This window comes from Pantherophis guttatus, chromosome 7, assembly GCF_059756535.1.
Source record: "Pantherophis guttatus breed Tessera chromosome 7, ASM5975653v1, whole genome shotgun sequence".
NCBI lineage: Eukaryota > Metazoa > Chordata > Lepidosauria > Squamata > Colubridae > Pantherophis > Pantherophis guttatus.
The window spans coordinates 37278662-37298200 of record NC_142069.1 but is presented as its reverse complement, the minus strand read 5'-3'; the positions used below and the strand labels follow the sequence as shown (position 1 = coordinate 37298200).

The window sequence follows — 19539 nt, the reverse complement described above, 5'->3', positions numbered from 1 at the left end:
TTTTCCCTTTTTCTGATGTTTGAATGCTTATTGGTGACTTATCATAGTGTACGTCAAACTAAAATGGATGGTGGTGACAGTGGAGAGAGATTTGACAAAGAAATATAAAAATATGTGGCTCCACTTGTCTTATTATAGGGAACAAGTTTCAAGCTTGAATAGACTCTATTTGTTATCAAAACGAATGTTCATCTGTGCTTTGGGATCTTGTCTTGTCAACCAGAATTTGGAAGCTACCATTGGTTGCTCCTAAATTATGAAATATACTGCTCAAAAAAAATAAAGGGAACACAAGCAGAAGACATCCGAGATCTGAATGAATGAAATAGCCTTATTAAATACTTTGTTCTTTACATACAATAGTTTATACACTGCTCAAACAACTAAAGGGAATACAAAACTACTGTATGTAACAAACAAAGTATTTAATAAGGCTATTTCATTCATTCAGATCTCAGATGTCTTCTGCTTGTGTTCCCTTTATTTTTTTGAGCAGTGTATATTAGCTCCAGAGCTACAATTTTAGAATACATTTTCTCTACAACTGTGACTGGCCTTTAGAAGAGGTATTACTGTGCTTTTAGTGAACATATTCTTTTAAATTATTATCAATGTTCTTTTGTTTTGTGCTTTAATGTGTCTTGTTTCCATTCTTCTGTTAAATCATGTCCAATTCTCCAAGGCTGCCTGACATGCCCCTGCAGTTTTCTTGCCAGTTTGGTGTAGTGATTAAGGCAGGGGTATCAAACTCGATTTCATTGAGGGCTGCATCAGGGTTATGTTTGACTTCGGGGGGAGCAGAGGGGGTAGGGGGGCATGGCCAGCTCAATGTCATTCCTATCAGGGGTGCCTGGAGTGGCCTGAGTGCTCTGCCAGCAAAAACAGGCTCCCGAGCTCCGTTTTCAGCTGCCACAGCCTCCTGCAACCTTCTGCAAACGGAGTTCAGCAGCCCTCCAGAGCTCTGTTTTCACTGGCAGAGGAGTGCAGGAGGCTGTGGCAGCCAAAAACGGAGCTTGGGAGCCTGTTTTCGCTGGCAGAAGCACCGTGGGCCAGTTCTTTGCTGTTTCCAGGGTGGCCCCATGGGCCAGATCGTATCTAGTCCCCGGGCCTTGAGTTTGACACCCCTGGATTAAGGCATCAGGCTAGAAACTAGGAGACGGCTAATTCTAGTCTCATTTTAGGCCTGAAGCCAAGTGGGTCATCTTGGGCCACTTTCTCTTATCCCTAGGAAGTAGGCAATGACATACTACTTTTGAAAAATCTTTCCAGAAAACTACAGAGACTAATTTAGACGGTCTGAGAGTTTAATACAATTTAATGGAAGGGGGGAGAAACCATCTTTACTGTGAGTCTAGTTTTAGAGGTAGTCTTGTCATTCATTCAGTGACCAACCAAAATTAGGATGGTATTAAAGAAAGAAACTTGCTCAAAGCTGCAGCCATTGCAACATCTACACGGTCACACAATTGTGATTTGGACACTGGCCAACTAGTTACATTTACAATGGTTGCGTTATCCTGTGACACGTGATTGTCATTTCCAATCTTCACTATCTACTTCCAACAAAGTCAAGGGGAAACCAGTAGGAAGTTGCAAATTGTGATTACATGGCATCACACCTACCAACCACAAGGGATTTGCCTAATCCATCAGAACTGGAACAACTCATAAATCAGCGCGGTCATGACAAATCGTCCTTTATGACAGTTTTGCTAAGCTACAGAGTTCCCAGTCTTAATTACTTACCTCCATTTACTGACAACTATCTGTAGTTTAAATGTATTCAATCCTGTTTAGTGACTAAGCAAAGTGGAAGGTGTAAGAGTTGCAGAATTTCTAGGATTTAATAAAATGACTAAAAACTGCTTCTTCCACAAATCCTTCATACACAGAATGTCTTTCTCCAAGACTGATTTGACCTGGCCGATTCCAGCACTTCTGAATGAAGTTTTTATATTGCCATAGGAGGAAGCAGCTACGTCGGCCAGACAAGCTAACGTCTGCCCGCCTGCTTGCCGTCCTGACCCCGAAAAGGCAGGTGGGCACAGCGGAGAGCTGAGACGGCTGCAGCCGCTCCATCCTCCGGCGCTTTGCAGAGCTCAAAATAGTCCGAAGAGACCCCCCAACTCACCTTCACCAGCGGAGCTTCCTCGGGCGATGGCACCAACAGCAACCCCAGGCGAGCTACCCGCCCCGGCACAGCCGAGGCACCTGCGCTCGTCCCGATCAGAGTGGGGCTTCCCGCGAGGAGACGGTTGAGCCCGGCTGCTGGGCACGAGGCGAGCATTCCCACGGAACTCTGGCTTGGGTTGCGGCCGTTCTCAGGCAGCCGCCAGCCACGGGCCTGCAGGGCAGCGGAAGCTGGCGGTCCTTCCCCGGCAGAGAAGCCCTTCGGCGCACTGGGAGGTCGGGATTCTTCGCCCGGGGGACCTTCGCCCTGCTTCGCCCATAGAATGGGAGGGCGTAGCGTCTCTCGCCCTCTTCCACTCTCTCTCCCCACTCCCATCCCCGCGCTCTACTTGGCTTGCGTTTTAATCGGTTCCCTAGGGGTCTGGACTGGGAGACCTGATCCATAAATCTCGGCTGTTTCCGCCCGATCTTGACTCTTAGCCATGAAACAGGGCGGAACTCCTCAGTTCAGCTGCCTTAATTTTTAAAAATTCATTTTTAAAAATTATTTACTTTATTTATTAAACATGAAACTCAGTCAACTGAACATTCAAAAATGCATCACAAATACCATTGACTGGTGCTATTGGTTGATACGGGTGGCTGCCAGCGTCCTAGGTATCAACCAAGTACATTATTATTATTATTATTATTATTATTATTATTATTATTATTATTATTATTATATTCTAGGTATTCTAGTGTCCTAGGTATTCTAGTGTCCTAGGTATCAACCAAGTACATTATTATTATTATTATTATTATTATTATTATTATTATTATTATATCCTAGGTATTCTAGTGTCCTAGGTATCAACCAAGTACATTATTATTATTATTGTTGTTGTTGTTGTTGTTGTTGTTGTTGTTGTTGTTGTTGTTGTTAGTTAAGCATATATAAGATAACAGGTAAAAGTATAAACATAATTTGAATACATGAAAAGAGTAAGATATTAGGACAGGGACTTCAATTTCTTAAGTGCAAGGACATTGCCAGGAAGAGATTTTTTCCCCCTGTAACTGATATTTGTATATGCCTTTATGATTAATCGTAGAGTTTCCTTCTTGTGGGGGACTTAAAATATGATAGGTAAACTTAGCCGAGGGCTATAGTGCATTATAGATGCAACCAGATCCTTTTCTTTCTCTTGCTCTGATGGGTTTGAGCTCAGAACAGGAAGAGTAAATATGACTGTTATTAAGATTCCACAAAATTCGGGCCTCGGGTTTAAAACTGCTACCCTTCATCAAGTATTTGTTCTCATGGAATGCACACCACCCCAGAAGTAAACTCCGTTCATTGGAGCCTAAAGAGGGACCAGGGAGTACTTCAGTTCTATTGAACTCTATGGCAGTTGCTTCCATTGATGCATAAGATTGAGCTAATAATGCTCAAGTACATAGTTTTGAACATGCCTTCTACAGAACAAGGGAGAGATTGACAATTGAAGTATAATCGATTTGGAAATCTATTTGGGAATAATGGGTATTGCTTTAAGAAAACAATAAAGACTGGCAATTCTACCATACTGATTATAGCACAAGTTTTGTTGTCTGAAGTTCATGCCACACTTTTCTAAATTACTGTAGTTAATCTTAAACTTTTAAAGCTTTGTGCTAAAAGTTTACCCTCTGATATTTTGGAATTATAAGCAAACACTTAAAATAAAATCCCATAAGTAAAATTCATCACAAGAAAGAAACTCTGATTTTGGTGCTCCACAAAGGTCCTAGCCAGCTGTGGCTTGCCATCCAGGCTAACCCCTCCAATTTACCACAGCCCCCTATATTCTCTTTCTATTCATTCTGATGTGGGAAAAGTGTGTGTGTATGTTCATTTCTTTATTAAACTTCTTTTCCAAAAGTTGTCCCATTTGCCATTTCCAAACCTCTCAACAGATGGAGATTCACAGGTTTCCTCCTTGGTTGAGAAGGCACCTTTTGTATCTAGAAAAGTTATTTTATCTCTGCACCTGAGTGGGCTGGCTTCTCTGTGGCTGGTTTATATGGTTGGGGCATTTATTTCTTGTTTCAGCCATTTCTCATGGCTTCCTCCCCCTCCCTCAAACAATTCCAAATCCCACTGTGCAGATTCAGTTCATTATGACCCCTAAATCACAGTTCATAGTGGCACTACTAAGCCCATCGTGACTTCCTTTGCGTCTATTTATCAAATATTCAGACAGCCCAGCTTCAAAATGACTCTAGGTAGCTTCACGAAATTAAAAAAAAGCACCAAGACATCCCAAGTCAAACCCTCCCACCTTATCTCAAGCCGAAAGTTTCATCACCACCCTTAATCGGAGGGTGGCAAGAGCCAAGTTTGAGGCAGGCAGGGTAGAGGATGTAGGTAGGGGAAGGCTATTCCAGAGAATAGCCCCGCCCCGCCCCCCCCAACTCATCTCTGGAACCGAAGCAAGCTGACTGATAGCACAGGCTCGGGGGTAAACCAAGGGCGACGAAGTGCTACGTATTAAGCCGGGCCGCGCCTCGTCGTGCTGAATGCCAGCCAATAAATTCGGCCCTTGCCGAGAGGTCCACCCTGACCAAGCAAACTTTGCTCCGCGCTCTCCGCCCCCCCCCCGGGGGCCGTTGTCCGGCTCCTTGCCTTGGCTCTGCGGCGGACGAGGCGATGGCCGGCGGTGAGTACAAACTGCTGCTCGAAGGAGCCCAGCAACTGGTGCTTGTTTGCACCCAAGGCGAGCAGTATCTCTTGGAAGCCGGCATGCAGCAGCTGGCCCTGCGGGAAAACGCCAGCGTCGTCATCGGCAAGTAAGTGCGTCTCCGGAGGGGCGATGTGTGGCTGTCTCTGGGCAGAGAGGCATTCCAAATGGCCGTGGCCAGCTCCCCTGGTCTATCAGATGACAGGCGAACGAGAGAAACTGTTGCCTGAGGCAGGGGTCTCCAACCTTGGCAACTTTAAGCCTGGCGGACTTCAACTCCCAGAATTCTCCAGCCTTCTGGGAGTTGAAGTCGCCAGGCTTAAAGTTGCCAAGGTTGGAGACCCCTGGTCTGAAGCATAAAAGGTCCCCCCCACCTCACAATAATTCCAGCTATTAACAGCATTTAGTTACTTACTTCATTAACTCTCTTGGAACTAAAGTTTAGGATAGAATAAATTCATTCCAGAAAAGAGAAGAAGAATAAAAACTTTATTACGGTCATCGGACCAGCAACAGACATACAATAAATTAAAAATAATGTCAGTATTATTTTTAATTTATTGTATGTCTATTGCTGGCCAATGACCATAATAATGTTTTTATTCTTCTTCTATTCTTCATTCCAGAAAAGAGAGTTTGTAGCTCAGGATTGAACTGTGGAGTCCTTGGGGGCTCTCTGAGCTTGGTTGTTTGCTTGCAAATGTTTCATGAACACGTCTTCAAGCAAACGACCAAGCTCAGAAGACCCAGAGCTCCCATATGCATGAATGCCATGGCTTGCATTAACCATGGAGGTTTGCCCTAAAAGTTTGTTTTATGAAATCCAACTAGCATGCTAATGCAGAACCAAGTGATCCACATAACATTGCGTGCCTATGCAGTCCTACTTTTCTACTAAAAATGAATTTATGAGTCACTTAAGATGTGACCACATGTGGAGGACTCATTAAAATGAATGAAACATACTTGAATCAGTTACCCCATTGATATTGGTAGCTTACTTTCTCCTACTGTGAGAACATATTAATCCTGCTGAAATAGATTGATTGACATTTGGGGCTACCAGCAAAGAATTTGAGTATCTCTTATTTTTTCTGGGGAAAAAAAGTTTTTTGGGAAAACAAAAGGAGGAAGAGAAGACGGGAGGGATACAGAGGAGTGAGTAGGTAGGAGAACATTTTCGAGACTTTTTGCAAAAATGAGAAAAAGTAATCACTGCAGATAAGACTCATCTGTAAGCAAGCCCCAATCTAGGGCCTGGTTTACTCTTCTTTCCATACAAGATTTGAGAAATTGCCGAATTGAGTTAAATCCGGAAACATTTCTCCTGGGAATATTAAAAACCAAATTTGATTTAAAAAAAATAAAGATATCTGATCCTGTATATACTAACAGCAGCAAGAATTGCATTCACGCAATATTGGAAAGAACATAATTTACCACCAGAGGGATTGATTATTCAAAAAATATTTGAATGTGCCGAAATAAATAAAATAACTTTAGAATTAAAAGAAAAAGAGGATTCAGAATATTATGCAATTTGGGAAAAATGGTACAGGTGGATAAACAACAGAAACAAAAATAGGTAATATTTATAAGGAAGCTGAGGATGTATATATGTATATAATATAGATTTTATATGAATTGTTAATCCAAAGTATATAAAAATGACATTGTCTATTTGAATATGTATTAGAGTTTTGGAAAAGTAAAACTACAATAAAAATTATTTACCAAAAAAAAAAGACTCATCTGTAAACAAGCCCAGATCTAGGACCCAGTTTACTCTTCTTTCCATACTGGTGGATCACAAAACAGTGCTTAAACCACTTGATGAAAGAGGAGATCTTCAGCACTTTTCTTAAGAAGAAAGACATTAGAAAGAAACAGATAATTCCATATAATCTCAAATTGTGGTTTGTTTTCAGAAATGGGTGTATAAAAGCAGTTGGTGATGCAAGGGCCATTCGTGAGCAATTCTCTGGAGCAACTTTTGACAAAATAATTGATTGTTCTGGAAAGTGCATTTTACCAGGTTGGTATGGATTTAAAGATTTATTGCACCAAGCAGAAATTTATATATTTATAGAGGGGCAATCCATGCCTCTATTTGACTTCTTTCTTTTCCCTTGAAATGAAAAGGACTGGGTAAAGGACACAGGACATTCTGAAAGAAAGATGGCTGTGTCAATTTGGATGTATCCGTTGAGCATGCCAGGATTTTTAATCTATAATATGTAAAATCAAAACTTCAGCTAGAGCAGAATGTGGCAGCAGGTGTCAGGCCCAGTCCAAAAAATGACATAGAAGAATCCAACCAAAGTTCAGTTTTTTATTTGCTTACATGATATAGACAGAATCTTGCCAGACTAAACCTATACTATTCTAACCCTAATGGAAATATCCTGGGAGATTCTAGGGAGTGGTTATCCTAAATCTCTTCCTCTGTCTCCAATCTAGCTCCAGGCCTCTTATCTTGCCCCACTTCTTGGAACATATTCCCACCTTCCAAGGAAACTGACTCTTAACTGTAGTCCATCACACCATCTCCCCTTTTATAGACACAACCCATCACATGTTAGTGATGTTGGTTTTTAGGACATGTGATACCACTGCTTTACTGCAGTTCAAGCATTCATGCCTTGGAACTGGGCTACTCTTCTCAATTTTTTCTATTATTAATCCTGTTACAATTGCAGCCTTCTCTACCTGGTGTTCCCCAGAGATCTTCAGAGACTGCATTTCTCACAATCCCCCAGCCAGCACCACAATTACAAAACTGCCTGAAAGTTCTTAGGCCTTTCTTCCCAACTTGACAGAACTGACAGAACTGTTGTCAAGATTGTATGCTGCCTTGAGAGCTCCTTTGTGTTCTTGAAGGTTTCCTTGGTCAAAGAATGAGTAGCACAAAAACAACCTTCAACTGTCCAATATGTATATGTTAAGCAGGCAGCATAGAGTTAGATCAAGAAGCTTCAGAACTGAAATACCAGCAAAACCTGAAAAAGAATACATTAAAAAATGCCCTGAAGAATATAAAGATTTAATATGATTTAATACTTCCATCTATGGTTACCTGGATGCAAATTTACAAGAATTATGCCATAGCAAAATTTCTAAATAAATAAAATAAAATAAAATAAATAACACCAGGCAGGACATAATGGATCCACTGTCCTGAGTCTCAGCAGCTGGAATTCAGATAAAAGTGAAATATCGTATTTGGGCCAGTCACTATCTTTCACCCCAGTCTATCTCAAAGTATTGTTGTGAAGATAAAATTGATGTGGGAAATACTATATATACACCACCATGAGCTCCTGTAGAAAGATGGGGTTTAAATCTAGCAAGTAAATGAATAAATCAAATTACAATTACACTTTTTGTTAGACTCTGTAGAAATTGCATGAATATTTTCAAAGACAAGGGATGATTAATCTCTTTCTAGTCAATTTGCTACAATATTACATGCAAACAGCAGTTTCTCTCCTCTCTGTTTCACGTTCTCAATTTCTAAACATGCAATGTAAAGCATTTGCTGACTGCATGATTCATTATTAAAGTTTGGTAATTCTCTCTTCTGTACTAATGGATAACTTTGAAAACTCCAGAATTCATATTTACTTTATATTTACTTTATTTTTAATTAGGTCTAGTAGATGCACACACACATCCTGTATGGGCTGGTGACAGGGTGCATGAATTTGCAATGAAGGTAAGTTACAACATTTAGAGAAGATTTGGATTTCTTGCTGTTATGCTGTATGTGCCTGAAGTGCTTTTCTGTTTGCTTTGGAAATGGAGAAATATTGTAACCTTGGGTACAGTCATTGAAATGGGACTATAGATGACTCCATAGTCCCTGAGATACTGGCAACAACAGAATAATGTATGACTTCACTTATGCCTCTTATAAGTTTGATAAAAATGAGGTTCTTGAATTTTCTCTGAAAGTTAATTGTTGTAAATTCATCAATAATTTTTTCTAATATTGCACTTGAAAAAGCTGTTTTAACCCACAAATAAAAATAGTTAAAATTTAAAGACATAACCAATGTTATGCAATAGATAATTTTGCTACCAAAAGGAGTTGATGTTTACTTAAACATACATCAACTCCTTGTTTTTAAGAGAAGTTTTGGATTGCATGAATAGATATAATAAGCCAAGCTTTGCAGGGCATTTAACCAGAGGTGAGCTTCACATAATTTAACAACTGTTCACCCAGAATCCAAAATGTGAGCGAGCGTGCTGGGACAGGTGGGCAGGCCCAGCCACTGGCTGTAACTACCAGTTCACCGGTGGGGTTCGCTGAATCCTACCCCTGCAATTAACACTTTGTCTTGAAATTAGCTAATTTTTTGATCCCAAAAAAGTACCATCTTTTTACACATCTGCCACAGATGGCATTCTTGATTTTATTTATTTTTGGAAAACTTTCAAAAGGAAGAGTATATAATTTTTAAAAATTGTCAGGTTCTGATATATCTGTGTAAGTACGTAATCAGATTTTCTGATTTAAGAGGGCAGTATGCCAAATACCTCTGCAGATCCTGCAAGTTTTTCCTTACTCTGTTTGGCTGCAGAGCTGGGTTTAAACAATGTAAATGTCAAATTATCTGCAAGGATGCTTAATAAATATAATATATCTCCAGATTTAATTGCTTGACTTTGATTGTTAGTGCACAGTGCAATTGCTAGGGCTCCTAAAACCAAATTAAATGAAAGAACTGATTTGGCATCCTTGTTTAGTATCTCACAAAATTACAATGAAGTATGATTATTGCCAAGTCTTATTTGCACACTTGTACAAATATAAATCTGATCAATCACATTAGCAAAATAGGGCCTGAACTTATATATTTTAAGTCTCTGGAAAACTGAATGCCTTTAAAAAGCCAGTGAACATATAGCTGAGTCATATTAACCATACAATATTTGATATTTTCTAAGGCAGAATATGTTTCTTTTGTTGTCTAAACAATATATTTAAGATCATTGCTGATATTTTGTATATAATTTATACAAATTAATCTAAATTAAGAAGTAAAATTGGTCTACAGGAGATTATCTCCTGTGGAACATTTCCCAATTTAGGAATTAAAGTTATTTTAGAATATTTCCAGGAGAGCTTTCCTGATGCAATACTCTGGACTTTGTCCCAAGCACACATTTCATGGATGATTCTGTTTTAAGTTGGCAGGTGCTTCCTATATGGATATTCATCAAGCTGGAGGAGGAATACATTTCACTGTGGAGCGGACTCAGAAAGCCCGAGAAGAAGAACTCCTTAAAAGTTTCAAAATCCGTCTGTTACGGATGCTCCGAGCAGGCACCACTTTGGTTGAATGCAAAAGTGGATATGGTTTAAATCTGGAAACAGAAATTAAGATGCTCAGGGTCATTGAACAGGCTAAAAAGGAATTGGACATTGGTATTTCTTCCACATACTGTGGAGCCCATGCAGTTCCTAGGTAATTATGTGTTGTTTTGTCTATGAAACCACTTAGAGTTGGGCACAGATGACTTTTCAGAATTCTCCACTAAATTTTTGAGCAAACATATAGTGTGGTTGAATTTTCTTGACTTTTTAGGTGAAGGAGAAATTATCTGACAATTTCTAAAGTCAGAACTGAGCAATTGTGGCATAGTGGTTAGAATGCAGTATTGCAGGCTAACTCTGCCAACTGCCAGCAGTTCGATCCTGACTGGCTCAAGGTTGACTCAGCCTTCCTTGCTTCCGAGTTTGGTAAGATGAGGATCCAGATTATTGAGGGAAATATAGTAACTCTGTAAAGCTCTTAGAGAGGGCTGTAAAGCACTGTGAAGCGGTATGTAAGTCTAAGTACAATTGCTATTGCTACTTCGTGTGAAAGTACAATCACTCCTGAAAAAGCACAATAAAAGGAAGGAGTTTTTTCATAATGACTTTCTGCAGGAAATAATGGAAAGTGGGAAGCCAGGGTGTTGCAGACTGAGGGGGAGATGATTGTACAATGGAAGACATTAATAATATCCTCTGGTCACCCTATAATTAAACAGTTCTTACTTCATCTATTGATTTTTAGGCTTAAAAGAATGAGGAGCATACACTGCTCAATTCAACTGATTTTGCAGATTTGTTTTATTTTCTCTTTAACAGAGGGAAAAATGCTACAGAAGCTGCTGATGACATCATCAACACCCATCTTCCTAAACTCAAGGAACTTGATCTTAATGGTGAAATGCATGTTGACAATATAGACGTCTTCTGTGAGAAGGGAGTCTTTGATCTGAGTTCTACCAAAAGAATTCTTCAGGCTGGAAAAGCTATAGGGTTACAAATGAACTTCCATGGGGATGAGCTGCATCCAATGAAAAGTGCTGAGGTATGCCTTTGCTAAAACGCCTTTGCTTTTGATTCTGTTCTGAGATAAGAGCAAAGACAAATATATCATGATAACGTGCAGTGCAGCATTTTGGCAATAAGTAACAGAGAAATGTAGCAGCAGCATATGAGGTTTAATCTTTTAGAAAGTTGAACCTCCTAACCTTTGCTGATCACTTTTCAAACATTGATTTTGTTTATCTTTTCCTTATGATATAAAATTAAAGAATGAACTCTCCTTTTTATCTTTTTTGTTGTATTAAAAATATACAGTTTAATAGTTGCTGCATCGTACTTCGATTGTTCCAAAAATTATCATTACTATTGTCTGATAATTTATATAATACAGTATATTCCAATATAAGCTTCAACTAAACAGTATTTAAAAGGTGATATCCCAAATATATTTCATCTATTTAATGAACTAAAGCAAAAAATAAAGTTATGGATTATAATTTAATGTCATCTCTTTCTTCTGATAGTTATTCATGTTTTGCTTAGGAAAAAATAACTCTCAAACAAATATACAGGTGAAACTCAAAAAATTAGAATATCGTGCAAAAGTTCATTTATTTCAGTAATGCAATTTAAAAGGTGAAACTAATATATGAGATAGACTCATTACATGCAAAGCGAGATAGTTCAAGCTGTGATTTGTCATGATTTTGATGAGTATACTCATCAAAGTACAGCTCATGAAAACCCCAAATTCACCATCTCAGAAAATTGGAATATTGGGAAAAGGTTCAATATTCTAGGCTCAAAGTGTCCCACTCTAATCAGCTAAGTAAGCCATAACACCTGCAAAGGGTTCCTGACCCTTTAAATGGTCTCTCAGTCTGGTTCAGTAGGAATCACAATCATGGGAAAGACTGCTGACCTGACAGTTGTGCAGAAAACCATCATTGACACCCACCATAAGGAGGGAAAGCCTCAAAAGGTAATTGCAAAAGAAGTTGAATGTTCCCAAAGTGCTGTATCAAAGCACATAAATAGAAAGTTATGTGGAAGGGAAAAGTGTGGAAGAAAAAGGTGCACAAGCAGCAAGGATGACCGCAGCCTGGAGAGGATTGTCAGGAAAAGGCCATTCAAAAGTGTTGGGGACTTTCACAAGGAGTAGACTGAGGCTGGAGTCAGTGCATCAAGAGCCGCCACCACACAGAAGGGATCCTGGACATGGGCTTCAAATGTCATATTCCTCTTGTCAAGCCGCTCCTGAACAACAAACAACGTCAGAAGCAGGTCTTACCTGGGCTAAAGAAAAAAAGAACTGGTCTGTTGCTCAGTGGTCCAAAGTCCTCTTTTCTGATGAGAGCAACTTTTGCATCTCATTTGGAAACCAAGGACCCAGAGTCTGGAGGAAGAATGGAGAGGCACATACTGCAAGCTGCTTGAAGTCCAGTGTGAAGTTTCCACAGTCTGTGTTGATTTGGGGAGCCATGTCATCTGCTGGTGTTGGTCCACTGTGCTTGACAATTCAGCTGTCTACAGGAGATTTTGGAGCACTTCATGCTTCCTTCCGCAGACGAGCTTTATGGGGATGCTGACTTCATTTTCCAGCAGGACTTGGCACCTGCCCACACTGCCAAAAGTACCAAAACCTGGTTCAATGACCATGGGATTACTGTGCTTGATTGGCCAGCAAACTCGCCTGACCTGAACCCATAGAGAATCTATGGGGCATTGCCAAGAGAAAGATGAGAGACATGAGACCGAACAACGCAGAAGAGCTGAAGGCCGCTATTGAAGCATCCTGGTCGTCCATAACACCTCAGCAGTGCCACAGGCTGATAGCATCCATGCCACGCCGCATTGAGGCAGAAATTGATGCAAAAGGGGCCCAAACCAAGTACTGAGTACATATGCATGCTTATACTTTTCAGAGGTCCGATATTGTTCTATGTACAATCCTTGTTTTATTGATTTCATATAATATTCTAATTTTCTGAGATTATGAATTTGGGGTTTTCATGAGCTGTAAGCCATAATCATCAAAATTATGACAAATCAAGGCTTGAACTATATCGCTTTGAATGTAATGAATCTATTTCATATATTAGTTTCACCTTTTAAGTTGCATTACTGAAATAAACGAACTTTTGCACGATATTCTAATTTTTCGAGTTTCACCTATAGACACATAAAAAAAGCAGCACATTTCATAGTGATTTCTAAAGGCATATGAAAGCTTATGCATTAATTTCGATCATAATATACCATACCCATATTTAGATATCATGATAAACCACAGGACAATGGGAATTTGACTGCATGCTCCTTTCTCCCCTTCCTTATTTTCATCTGACCAAGAGGAATCCAGATATGTTTTATGCCTCCTCTGTCAGATAATAACCCATCATATGATAAATCCTTTCTTAGCCCCTTCTGGTTTTCCAGGAAAGAGAGGAGGGGTTACATTCCAGGAGCTGGACTCATTATATTGCATTAAGCCAGGTTCTTCCAATTATTTTCAGGCAAGAGTTACACTTAGTTTTGAATTATATAAAGGAGGCCACATTTCATGAAGTAGTAATCAAAGGACAAATTAACAAAATATTATTTAACTGGCTTGACAATTAATTTAATAAATTTCTATATTTTTATTACTTCTCCCTTTCACTTAAAAATAAAACATAATATGCTAACTTTTGAAAGAGTTTTGGGTTGCTCTGAAACTTTTGGAATATTATAGACCTGAGTTTCATACTTGTAAAATCATGTTTTCATGTGATATGCAAATGTGACCAGGAAGTATCTGAAGCAGTGACTGTTTTAGCTGGCATTTTATAATCTATTGTTGCTTTATATTATTATTCTTAAAATTGGATCTTATTTGCATATTTTACATTTCATTCTTCTTTGTCACCTTACATTTGGCACAATAGCTTGGAGCTGAACTGGGTGCACAAGCTATAAGTCACCTAGAAGAAATTAGTGATGAAGGAATTGTTGCCATGGCCCAGGCAAAATGTGCAGCTGTCCTATTGCCAACCACTGCCTACATCCTGAGGTAAGTGCAATGCTTTAATATGGATATTAGGCTTTATATAAATATTTTATATTGGGGAAGGCTGTACAAGGTATACCTCTCATGGAACTCAGTGGGCCCTACAACTGAGTCAACACACTTAGAATTATGCTACATAGCTTCAGTTTCAAATTAAATATTGACTTTGCACAACTTGAAAGACTACTGAAAACCAAAGTCCAGTTTAGAATATACTTATTTTTTAATTAATTTATTTAAAAGATTTTAAATCTTTTAAATCTTTTAAGAGTACAACTCTAGGGAACTCACAGTAACAATAAAACTAAATAATAGCATATGAAACAAGGATCCTTTTTAAAAAAATATCAACAAATTCAGTGTTCAATAAGGATGAGTTAGCAGGTCTGTATTATCTAAGTTTTCTATAACATACTTACTCTCATTCTGGTATTTCACGCAATAGAAAACAGCAATCTTGGAAATTTTTGATATACTGGTTAAGGCTGAAATAGTGGGCTAGTAAAGTCAGCTATTAATTCCATATGAACAAGAATGTCCATGTGAGCGGAATACTCACACAACCGGGTCACAAAGAGGATCCAAGATTTAAGGGAGTTCCATGCTTACTATCCACGACCATATAAAGTCTGATGGTCATGTAGAGATGATGGAGCCATTGCTTCCATTGAGAGTTTCAACTAAGCTCTGCTAAATTATTCTTTTATGTCACCTGGGAGTCTCTGTGTGTATACTGTATATGTTCTTATTTTTGACAGCCTTTATATTTTGAATTAGAATCCATATTCATGTAAGACTTAAATGTGTCTTATTTCCAAGCATCCATGCACAGGAGTGAATTATAAATCATTTTTTTAATTTTCTAGTTCTGGTGTTTCTAATTAAAACTTTGTCAGGGTTAAAATATATATTCATAATGTAATGTTACCATCCTGAATCTCTTATCATCCCATTACAGAAAAAAATCTCTTTTTTTCCCTTTGTAATGTTAGAATAGGGGACGCGGTGGCTCAGTGGCTAAGACACTGAGCTTGTCGATCAGAAAGGTCTACAGTTCGGTAGTTCGAATCCCTAGCACCATGTAACGGAGCTCCCATTACTTGTCCCAGCTTCTGCCAACCTAGCAGTTTGAAAGCATGTAAAAATGCAAGTAGAAAAATAATAACCACCTTTGGTGGGAAGGTAACAGCATTCTGTGCGCCTTCGGCATTTAGTCATGTCGGCCACATGACCATGGAGACATCTTCAGACAGCACTGGCTCTTTGGCTTTGAAACTGAAATGAGCACTGCCCCCTAGAGTCAGGAACGACTAGCACATATGTGCAAGGGGAACCTTTACCTTTACCTTTAATGTTAGAACATTTGAAATTATATATGGTGAATGATCCAATGCATTTAATTTTGTTTTTCCAATACTTTTTTTTCTTTTTCTTTTAGATTGAAACAGCCTCAGGCTAGAAAAATGTTGAAAGAGGGAGTGATTGTGGCTCTTGGCAGTGATTTTAATCCAAATGCTTACTGTTGTTCTATGGTAATGCTGCCATACTGGTGGTTATTGGAACCATAATGATTGTTCATTGACTGTTCCTTTTCTTCTTATAGTCTCAGAATGTAGATATAAAAATATTCTGTTTCATTTTTTATATTGGTGACCTATGAATTTAATTATGAAATGAATACTGGATAGTATGAAGTAGCTTCGTGCATAAAACAGTTTTCCACAAGATTTTCCAGAAAGAAAATGCTTTTGAACACTTGAAATCCATGCAGATAGACCTGAATTTCTCAAATGTAATGCATGGGTCATATAGAGATCATTATTCTCTGTTTTGTAGACTCTGGATCTCCCAAGATTATATTGCCAAAGTAGGGTTTCAAACCATTAAGTAACGGCAGTGCAATTTTGGAAAACTGCCCATCCACAAAACATAAACAGTTCCCCAAACTTCCATCTCCCACCCACCCTCTTCCACCCCCAAAATGATAAGAAATGGCTGAAATTGTCATTCCTGTCCCCTCTGCTGACATCATTACATCCTGGTCAGGTTCTCTGAGGCACTGAGCTACTAAAAAAGTAATTAATAAAACAGAATGTGATTATCTGTTCCCTTTTGTCTCTTCCATTGTACGAAACAGAATGCCTAATTCCATAAAATAGTATTCAAAATGCCTGACATTGCTTATGGTTTGAATCATGCCATAGTTTGGAATTCAAATAAAACTGAGCTTGGAAGCTTTCAGAAGTGACTGATGTAACTGTTGATCTATTTTGTAAATTCTGACAGCACTTTTGGTTTTTTTTCATTAGCTGATGGTCATGCATTTAGCCTGTGTAAACATGAAGATGTCCATGAAAGAAGCCTTAGCTGCTGCCACCATTAATGCTGCTTATGCTCTTGGGAGATCTCACACCCATGGGTCTATTGAAAAAGGCAAACAAGGAGATTTCATTATCATTAACTCTCCAAGGTAAGAGGGTAAAGTATTCATTTATGTTGACATTATTGGAAATTAGTTAGACTGCACTATCTAGGAAAGTATTATAAGCAATAATGCTATTACTAATAACAAAAGTTGAAATTTCCTTTGAGTCACGCTTGGTTCATAGTGATTTCCTAGCTATTCATGCCTTCCTTTAAATATGAAGGCACTCAACTTTACTATCCTGTGCTTGTTTATCGTTTTTGTTCATGCAGACTATCTAGTATTCTGTTCTCTGCATAAAATATAATTATCTACTTCTTTTAGGTGGGAACATTTAATCTATCAATTTGCCGGCCATCAAGAATTGATTGAGTATGTCATTATTAAAGGAAATATTGTTTACAAAAATGACAGCATTCTGCAATACTAGGTATAGTCTATAAGAATAAATACCACAGTTGCCAGATCTCCAAAGTGCACACAGAACAGTAAGATCTCACATTTATGTAAAACCTGAATGTTATGCTTATGTACCATACACAAGTCCAGGATTTAATTGATTTTCATTCCTATTTTTAATGAAAACAATGGCTTATTTCATTTTTAACATTTCTTTTTCTCAGCAAATTATAAATAAATATGTATAGGTCTTAAATCTCTTCAGTTTCTTTCAATTACAGTTCATCAATATGATTTGTAATTAGAGTAACAATACAATAAAGAAGATTCAAATAACTGCACATTTGTTATCTTGTCTTCGTGAAGAAGTTGATTTGTATTTCTTTTGAATAGCACAACTTATCATTTAATGGGAGGACACTGAAGAGCAGTTTATAATGTATCATGGGAGGGTTATATACAGATGAAACTCGAAAAATTAGAATATCGTGCAAAAGTTCATTTATTTCAGTAATGCAACTTAGTTTTTCATAAACTAATATATGAAATAGACTCATTACATGCAAAGCGAGATAGTTCAAGCCTTGATTTGTCATAATTTTGATGATTATGCCTTACAGCTCATGAAAACCCCAAATTCACAATCTCAGAAAATTAAAATATTACATGAAATCAATAAAACAAGCATAGTACATAGAACAATATCGGACCTCTGAAAAGTATAAGCATGCATATGTACTCAGTACTTGGTTTGGGCCCCTTTTGCATCAATTACTGCCTCAATGCGGTATGGCATGGATGCTTTCAGCCTGTGGCACTGCTGAGGTGTTATGGAAGACCAGGATGCTTCAATAGCAGCCTTCAGCTCTTCTGCATTGTTTGGTCTCATGTCTCTCATCTTTCTCTTGGCAATGCCCCATAGATTCTCTATGGGGTTCAGGTCAGGCGAGTTTGCTGGCCAATCAAGCACAGTAATCCCATGGTCATTGAACCAGGTTTTGGTACTTTTGGCAGTGTGGGCAGGTGCCAAGTCCTGCTGGAAAATGAAGTCAACATCCCCATAAAGCTCGTCTGCAGAAGGAAGCATGAAGTGCTCCAAAATCTCCTGTAGATGGCTGCATTGTCAAGCACAGTGAACCAACACCAGCAGATGACATGGCTCCCCAAATCAACACAGACTGTGGAAACTTCACACTGGACTTCAAGCATCTTGTAGTGTGTGCCTCTCCATTCTTCCTCCAGACTCTGGGTCCTTGGTTTCCAAATGAGATGCAAAAGTTGCTCTCGTCAGAAAAGAGGACTTTGGACCACTGAGCAACAGACCAGTTCTTTTTGTCTTTAGCCCAGGTAAGACGCTTCTGACGTTGTTTGTTGTTCAGGAGCGGCTTGACAAGAGGAATACGACATTTGAAGCCCATGTCCAGGATCCGCCTGTGTGTGGTGGCTCTTGATGCACTGACTCCAGCCTCAGTCCACTCCTTGTGAAAATCCCCAACACTTTTGAATGGCCTTTTCCTGACAATCCTCTCCAGGCTCCGTCATCCCTGCTGCTTGTGCACCTTTTTCTTCCACACTTTTCCCTTCCACATAACTTTCTATTTATGTGCTTTGATACAGCACTTTGGGAACATCCAACTTCTTTTGCAATTACCTTTTGAGGCTTTCCCTCCTTATGGAGGGTGTCAATGATGGTTTTCTGCACAACTGTCAGGTCAGCAGTCTTTCCCATGATTGTGATTCCTACTGAACCAGACTGAGAGACCATTTAAAGGGTCAGGAACCCTTTGCAGGTGTTATGGCTTACTTAGCTGATTAGAGTGGGACACTTTGAGCCTAGAATATTGAACCTTTTCCCAATATTCCAATTTTCTGAGATGGTGAATTTGGGGTTTTCATGAGCTGTAAGCCATAATCATCAAAATTATGACAAATCAAGACTTGAACTATCTTGCTTTGCATGTAATGAGTCTATCTCATATATTAATTTCACCTTTTAAATTGCATTACTGAAATAAATGAACTTTTGCATGATATTCTAATTTTTCGAGTTTCACCTGTATACACATGTGGAAATTTTGTTTTGGGTTTGATTTCTTTTTGTGGTAATTCCTAGGAATCCAATTTCATAGCAATTGGATGTTCTGAGATATGGTATCAATCAGATTAACAGAGTTGGAAGGGAATTTATAGGTCATCTAGTCCAACCCCCCACTCAGTTGTAATTGGTAATTGAACCCAGTTGGTAATTGAACCCAGGGAGAGCTACAGAAGTTTTTCTGTTTGGATTAGAACATTGTCTTGATGTGGCTTCATATTTTCTGATTTCTACCACAATTCCCAGCTTTACTTCATACTCCTGGTTTCAAAGTTTACTCAGTAGCTGCACATCCAGGCAGCTAGTTAGATATGATTTATTCCAGTCCATAGGGTGACACAATCTAAGCATACATTTTGTCTATGTAGCTAGTCTACACCTTAATCATGAGGCCAAAATTTGGCACTGTCCTAC

General features: G+C 38.8%; 2 protein-coding genes across 2 annotated transcripts in view; one reads left to right on the top strand and one right to left on the bottom strand.

Annotated features, from left to right (window-relative positions):
* The window catches only part of CCDC38 (coiled-coil domain containing 38), a 31863-nt gene extending 29326 nt beyond the window's left edge, over nt 1–2537 (bottom strand). Inside the window, exon 1 of the mRNA XM_060694617.2 lies at nt 2132–2537. The gene's annotated coding sequence lies outside the window, so the exon portion shown is untranslated. The remainder of the gene's footprint in view (nt 1–2131) is intronic.
* A 2025-nt stretch (nt 2538–4562) lies between these two features.
* On the top strand, nt 4563–17371 carry AMDHD1 (amidohydrolase domain containing 1). The gene is made up of 9 exons (XM_060694618.2): nt 4563–4941; nt 6761–6867; nt 8483–8547; nt 10029–10306; nt 10975–11200; nt 14085–14209; nt 15645–15738; nt 16516–16676; nt 16956–17371. The coding sequence occupies exons 1-9, from the start codon at nt 4802–4804 to the stop codon at nt 17059–17061; spliced, it is 1302 nt and encodes a 433-aa protein (XP_060550601.2). The 5' UTR covers nt 4563–4801; the 3' UTR covers nt 17062–17371.
* Nucleotides 17372–19539: the final 2168 nt, after the last annotated feature.

Coding starts and splice junctions, on each gene's coding strand:
- AMDHD1 (XM_060694618.2), top strand. CDS start 4,802: ATGGCCGGCGGTGAGTACAAACTGCTGCTCGAAGGAGCCCAGCAACTG. Junction 11,201..14,084: donor ATCCAATGAAAAGTGCTGAG/GTATGCCTTTGC, acceptor TTGGCACAATAG/CTTGGAGCTGAACTGGGTGC. Junction 14,210..15,644: donor ACCACTGCCTACATCCTGAG/GTAAGTGCAATG, acceptor TTTTTCTTTTAG/ATTGAAACAGCCTCAGGCTA.